Here is a 7,714-nt window from a genome sequence, read left to right on the forward strand (position 1 = left end):
CGCCACATAAAAAGGAACCAAGCAACTGATAAAATTTTGTGTTACTTATCACAGCCAGAGCTCATTTAGACATTGATAAGAGCTGCTAAATTACTTTAACTGCATAATAAGATGTCATGACAGTTGTTTGAATGTTTGTTTGTGTGTATCTTGACTAAGACTAAGAAGGACATAGTAAATCAGACAAAAGGGTTAGCTATTTGTATGCAGCTAGTAACACAAATTGCTAACCCTTATGTTTTTGTTTTGAAAATGAGTGTAATAACAGCGCCCTGACTCTAGTGTTCTTCATTAAAAGTGGATTAAGATCAGCTCAGAGGGTGATATTGTGTGTCCTTCATTAGGACAGCATAACTTTAATCCAAGGTTTACTTTAACTTTAAGAAAAAAAATATCTATTTAATTAATTATTTTAAAGACGATTACATGTTTTTTGTTGTTTTAGATTTTACAATTTTTAGATTTTTATAAAAATGAATAGTAAAATAAATAAAGACAGTGCAGCACATTTGCATATTTATTTAAATTCTAAATGTTTTTATTTCTGGGAATTCTGCGTTATAAAAATGAGAGTTGTAAGGCAAATGTTCTTAAGTACCTCAATTGTAAGGGTCCTAAAAATGTAAAGAATTATATATATATATATATATATATATATATATATATATATATATATATATATATATATATATGAATTCATATATGAATATATGAATTTGGGGTGTAATATGTCCAGGTTCTTGACAGATTTCATAAGCTTCACCCTGAAAGTCTGTGTCATGAGCCTGAAGCCCTTTTCTGTGTTCTTCTGTCAGTATTCTGCTGTGCTCTTCAGACGCCATGTTGTGTGATGCATTAGTTCGGACTACCATCAGAGCTGGAGGATTTTTAACCAGGCGTTGTTGTCCTCTGGTCTCCTTGTTGTGTTATGAACAGTGGCAGTAATTCCCTTATGGATTCTTGGAGATAGAGTTCTGCTGCAGAGGACAGGCTGTTCTTACAGTGCTGAATCATTGCATCTAGAGATGTGTATGGCTCATTCAGGTGAACAGAAACAATCCAGTCTAAATAAGGACATGTTTCTATAACAGCAGATATTGTTAAGGTGGTGTATGGCTTGTGTATTGATAGTCTTTGCTGAAAAGGTTTAGAGGTTTAGTCCTGATGGACTAGTACAACCATGCTTGTTGAACATAGTGACAAAGTTATTTGGACAGCATCTCTTTGGTAAACCTGTTTATCTTCAACCTTCCATTTTTAACAAAACCAAAAAAGTGACATACTCACATTAGATCAAAACTCAAGTTGTTCAAACTGCACTGGTCAACCAAGTCTTGATAGTTAACCTGTTCATCTTCAGTTCTCCAGTTCTTCAAAGTTGGTATACATATACTAAAGGCATAATTTTGGTCTATTTTAAAAGATGACTGAATTAAAATGAAGTAGGGTCTTGCTGTCTGAACTTGTCGGCCCACAACATATGTGCTTAAATTATTCTCTTTTGAATCTGCTTGAGTCTGTCGTTTTCAAGCTATTTGCCACTAGAATTGTATCTTTATATGTTATGATCACTTGTTTTTGGGGTGTACGGTAAACATCATCTTTCACTAGGGCAGTTATTTTTGGATATGTTAGTATTAACACTTCAGCTGTGTGTTCAAATGTTCAACATCTGATTGGCTGCATTGCTTTCTGCTTTAAAATAGTTTATTTTCAGTTCTAAATCAACATTTAAAGCATAGCTTACAGTCTTGCATCACACACTTTCACTAATGGTGTTTATTCCTACCTGCAGCCATCCACAAAGATGGGGGCTCCTGCCGAGCAGCCACCATCACCGGCACCCTCTCTCGCATCTCTCTCAATGATGAGGAGGAAGAGAAAGGTCCCGAGGGGCTCAATTACTCCACGTTGCCTGGCAACATAATGTCTAAAGTGATTATCCAGCAGCCCTCTGGACTTCACATGTCCATGGGCATGGGCGATCTGGGAGAGCAGTGTTTAGACAGCACGGCAGATATGCGGCGAACTGTATACCTGTGTACAGATGACACCACAAGGCAGAGCGAGCAGGAGCTGAGCGCCCACGACCTGAGCGGCCACCCTCAGCCGGGGCAGATGGAAACGGACTACATTGTCATGCCTCGCAGTTCCGCGGTGGGGTCGGCGGCTGGGTCTAGCAACATTCCCACCCTGCTGAAGGAGGACAGCAAGATGAGCATGACCATGGACTCTCTGGCGCATGAGAGGTTGATGCATTACAAGATGGGCGCTGAGTTTAACCTCGGGCCCTCGGGGATGGAGCACATGGGAATGGAACAGCAGTACCCCGTCCATGCCGAACACATGCAGAATCTGCCCTTCGAGCCACGCACGGCTGTGAAGAACTTCCTGGCGGAAATGGAGGAGAGCGGAGGACTGTCACGTAGCGAAACCGGTTCAACTATATCGATGAGCTCTTTAGAGGTGCGAGTTTAATGCTGGCCTTGGGTGTAGACAGTTAGACAGAAGTAAACTCTGCACACATAGATGAACACAGATGCATCTAGATACACATGTGATTTTACTAGATGCAAACCGAAATGTGTAATTCATAATGCAGTGCATTTTTAGTATTGCCAAAAGTATGTTATAGTGAGTCTTTTATATGGTCAGTTTGAAAAGAATCTTGTGCCCTAATGTCCTAATCCTCCAAATTAAGCCAAAGATGACTCAGGAAAAAAAAAAAAAAACATGATCTATGAGATGTTTCACTTAAAGATGTTGAAGTTCAATTTTCAAATAATTGAAAGTAGCGACATATCTTCCATATTTTTATGTAAATAGTCAACAACCAATGGATAGTTCTATACATGGGTTGTTGATTGGATGGAGGCAGATCTAAATGAAAGCTTGTATTCAATTAGGCGCGGGTTTAAGTGGACTAAATGATTGGAGAAGTCTGGCTTACATCACCAGACAAAAGATTGAGATATATCATTTTGTTTAAAAATTAAATTATTAAAAACAATTGTTAAAAAGAAACACATGCATGGATAATTTTTCAGTAAGATCATTTAGAAACATTAATTTCATGCCAAAAATTAAATGGATAGTTCACTCCAAAAATGAAAATTGTCATCATTTACTCACCATTATAACGTTTTGAAGAAAGCAGAAGATGCTTTTAAAAAATGCTTTTCTTTGTTCATTTCTATTTTTGTTGTTCAGACAATATTCTCTTTTGTGTTAAATACATCCAACGAGACTGAACCGGTCAAGCATTTGTGCCTGCATTTGCGTACTTCTTGTAGACTGGTATCAACCGGCTGCCTTGAGGGGAAAACGCATTTGAACCTGATCCATTTTCTGTAAAAAGCCTCAGGGCTTACAAGTCTAGCTCTGATGCGCAAGGAACATACTTACTCATATATGTTTTAGAGATGGGACCAGATATCAGCAGACTATTTCTCTAGGTTTTGTAAAATCTAACTACATTATTTTTTTTTCTTTCTGTCTTGGTTCTACAGAGAAGAAAGTCGAGGTACCAGGATCTAGACTTCGAGGTGAGTGAAACCTTTACTTGGCGAAGTGCATGTGTCAGGGCCATTTGTTGCGTTTGTGTTTTGCCCCTTTAATTTACTACTACTTTGTGTAGCACTTAAGCTTATTGGAGAAGCATGTGCTGACACAACTGCGATTTATGAAGCGTTGTGTGTTTAATGTAAAAGCAATGCTGTCAGCCACCACATATTCCCATTTTATCCTTTTACATCCCCTGACTTCAAGCTGAAAATCAAAAAATAGCCTATATATTTTCACGTTTTAAGGTCACTTGCAGTATCCCCCAGAGCATTTCAGCCCTTTACCAAAAAATTAAACTGAATGTCAAGTGCTACCACTGACCCTTCATATATGCCAATGCCGTTTGTCATAACCTTGTCATAGCATTCAGCCAAATTTGCAGGGTGAGCACGGCGTTTTTATACAGTGATAGATTCTTTGAAAGTAGCCAGGCTTTTTCCTGTTGCAAAGTTCTGGTTCTCAGCTTGACTGAACTCCAAATCCCACCCCCTCCCCTACCCTCCCCTCCCACCCTTGCCATTACAGAAAGTCATGCACACCAGGAAAAGGCATATGGAGCTGTTCCAGGAACTCAATCAGAAATTTCAAACCCTGGACCGATTTCGAGACATACCAAATATGGGCGGCATGGTGAGTAACAGGAAACGGGGTTCAGTGTGTCTCATCACAGAGTACCGGCGGGGGGGCATTGTCTATGTTTAGCTGTGTCTTCTGGTGGCGCCCCAATCTTGTGCACAGGAAGTGAGTGACTGAAGGAATTAATAGTTGTTCACCCAGAATATTCACGTGGAAAAATAGCACCCGAGGGGGTGGATGGTAGAGGAGGTATTAAGAGATGAGGAAGAGCGACTGAGCCTTCATTGTGATCCATTCTCATGCATTCATTCAAACACAAGGCTGTAAGCTGCTAACATGCTTATTATTTCCTTTTCTATTGGCTAATCACTGCTTGGCAAATGCAAGGGACAAAAAACACTTGATTTGCTTCAGATATTGGAGAGGTTCTCTGTGCTTTCCGCAGTATGATGCACCAATTATCTGTAATTGTAAGGCTGGTGGGATTGTTTGATTGAAGCAGGCCAATTGCAACACAATTGCATTTCATCATCCAGCAGCATGCAGCAGAGGAACGTTCAGTGTCATTTGTGTCCAGCTGACTGGAACTGTGATCATCAATGGAGAGATTTTTAGATGTGTTTTTTAATTAGCTCAGCCTCAGTATAATGCCCTAAAATTCATTTCCTGCTATTACAGAAGTATGCATTTCCAGTGATTGGATCAGACCTCAATAAAAGCCAGTGCACTCCAGACGCAGTGATCGGATCACTGAAAATACATTCTGATTCTATTCGATACAGGTGTAAATGTTAATGTGGTCTTGCGATCTGGTCACCTGATTTAATGATATATATTTTACTTTAGACTGTTCCCATGTAGATTTGCAAGGGACACTTTAAAACGTTTTTCTTCCTTTGTATTCACTTGTAATCCCCATTAGCATTCGTTACTGTGAGAATGTTTCTAAAGTAGGAAATAGACTGAATGCCTTTTTAGGCAGTCAATATAACAGAAAGCATTTTGATTTATCCATCAGTGCAGCTAATTGCAATCAGATGCAAGAGTCCAGATTCGATCCTGATACGAAATGCATGGCTAACACTTTACAATGAGGCTCTGTATTGTAACATTAACTAATGCATTCAATGAAATAGTCCTCTACTGCATTTATTAATCTAGGCTAATGCTAATTTCTACATTTTAAGTCATATAAATTAGCATTAATGTATCATGAAAAACATGAATTGCCAATGAGCAAAAGTATATTAGTAAATTAACCTAAACTAAGAAATGGTGTAAAATTTATTCTTAATTCAAGAACCCTAATGCATTAGCTAAAATCGAACCTTATTGTTCCGTGTTAGAAATGCATGTTTATGTCAGGTGTATGTAGTCGTAGTCGTAGGAACTGGGGATGTGTCCCTTTGGCCACGTTACTTCCTTTTACCCATGTTCAGTCAGACTGCAGACTGCCATTCACTTCCTGTTGCTTAGTAACCGCTGGATGGAAGAAATGATTTTGTGTTTTTATTCCCTTGAAAAATCTGAGATGTTCCTGAATCTGGAAACACTCCATACATGCTGTCAGGTCAAACACTTTGATTATCGAGCTCTGGGTGTGTATGTGCAGCGGCCCCAAAAGGTTTTTGGTACATAATTGTATGAATGTTATTGTGTTAATTATCAAAATATCAAGCCAAGTGTCATGACATGATATTTTTTATCTAATGCAGCAACATTCATTTCAAGTGTCCAAATATTTTTAGGGCCGCTATGAGAGAACATGAATTAAAGCTTGATGATTCATGTCCATGTGAAACTTCCAGTGTCTGACAGTATCATAAAACGAGTCACAATAATGAGAAACCATATTGAGAATATTGCAGGAATGTAGTATTTCTAACACGGCGGCTTCTCATCCATTTCCGTAGGACAAGGTAATGCCAAACAAGAACCCCTGGGAGAGCTTCAACCCGGCAAGTGAATATCAGAACTACGCCACAATGAATGTACTAGAATCAGACACAAAGAACTCTCTGGAGATGACTAACGCTGAGTGGGAAAAGTGTATCAGCCTTCCTTTGGACGTCCAGGAGGGAGACTTTCAGACAGAAGTCTGAGGAATAATGAAGCGTTAGCAGGTGGACATATTTTGCACTGAACAAAAACGCGGAAGACTTCTCATGCAGCCTTGGAAAGACATATCTGGATTCTAGGAGTATAGCAGGGACAATATGTGCCAATAAGATTTTAAAACAAGGAAGGAAAGAAGGACAGACGGATAAAAAGACAAAAAAAACAAACATCTGTGTTATCTTTTTTTTGTATTCTCACTCGTGTATTTAGTGGGGGGCAGACATGTACAATATCGAACATCATGTGTTTCAAAAGTAACCAGTTGGAAAATAATCGGTTCCAAAAGCGTTATCTTTCCAAATGAGACCTCAAAAAGAGAATACGACACGACGTGATGTCCACCCACGAGCTGTGGCTGGGTTCAGTGTTTTGTTTGACGGGAGACGAGCCCAGGAACACAATGTATATACTTGCGCAGGTTTTTAAAAAGTTTATAACAAGTCCGTTTGCCCATTACTACACTTTTTACTTCACAATATGAAAAGACAAAACTATTCAGAGGCAAAGAGGTTTTTTTCTGTCATTTAAAAATGAATGTTTGTCAAGCTACATTCTTCATTGCTTTAAATGCAATAAAGGTAATACTCACTTTTTTATGAATAATATATTTCAAAACTTTAATACTGCAGAATCTGCCTGGAAGCTCAGTAAAGCTCTCTCATCTGCAGCCCTGTATAAAATATTTAAAAATCAAAAATGTTGTATGGTGTAAATAAAACTTTTGTCTACATATGTTTTACTTGTGCCAAGTTTATTTTAATGAGAAAATGCCAACTTGATGAGAGTTATAGCGAAAAATGTTAACATTTGAAAAAGGAATGTAAATAAAAGAGGAACTATGTTCGTACTGCTTCAGAGAACTTGTCGACTTACTCCTGTGTCATGCTGCGGGTCTCTTTTCTGGACACACGAATCCCTGTGGACATCCTCTCAATCTCAAGGTCCTTCATTCAACAGCAGCAGAAAAATCCTCTAATGACTTGTCAGACCTAAAGGCAAATAACAACAGGGTATTTTTAACGCCCATTAGTGGAAAGGAGACGACGTGTGTGGCCCTGGCTATAAAAATAGCACAGCAGAGCTAAAAATAACAGGAAGAGTAGTCACTTCGGGGTAACGGTGCACCGCATATGGTGTACCTTATGTGCAATTACGCTATCAGCCGAGGAACTGACAGGATAGAGAGAACTGAACCAGAAATACTACTAAAACCTCTTGGATTTTAAGATAAGTTTACAGTTGTTTTCTGTTTTTAATGGTGCATTCTTCCAATGGCATGATATTTGACCATCTAAGTCCCTCGAAACATAAAAAAAAAAAAATTAAAATTTGGAGGCAAAACTGTTATATCTTTAGCATGAGGCTGATAGAGTTCGTTCATATTAGTGTTATTTGTACAACAGCTGAAGCGAAGAGGCTCTTTCCCACAGAAAGACAAATAAGTAGAGCTCACCTG

General features: G+C 38.7%; 1 protein-coding gene across 5 annotated transcripts in view; it reads left to right on the forward strand.

The window, feature by feature from the left end:
- Positions 1-7,115, forward strand: part of LOC109074308 (adhesion G protein-coupled receptor B3-like) — a 156,034-nt gene extending 148,919 nt beyond the window's left edge. For 4 of the 5 annotated variants that reach the window (XM_042769363.1, XM_042769365.1, XM_042769362.1 and 1 more), the window contains 4 exons: positions 1,796-2,466; positions 3,510-3,545; positions 4,090-4,194; positions 6,054-7,115. In XM_042769363.1, coding sequence (XP_042625297.1) covers positions 1,796-2,466; positions 3,510-3,545; positions 4,090-4,194; positions 6,054-6,242 — 1,001 coding nt within the window. In that variant the 3' untranslated portion in view covers positions 6,243-7,115. The remainder of the gene's footprint in view (positions 1-1,795; positions 2,467-3,509; positions 3,546-4,089; positions 4,195-6,053) is intronic. The other variant, XM_042769364.1, reaches the window with a different exon arrangement.
- The last annotated feature ends 599 nt before the right edge of the window (positions 7,116-7,714 follow it).

This window comes from Cyprinus carpio, chromosome A13 (genome assembly GCF_018340385.1).
Source record: "Cyprinus carpio isolate SPL01 chromosome A13, ASM1834038v1, whole genome shotgun sequence".
In the NCBI taxonomy this organism is placed as follows: domain Eukaryota; kingdom Metazoa; phylum Chordata; class Actinopteri; order Cypriniformes; family Cyprinidae; genus Cyprinus; species Cyprinus carpio.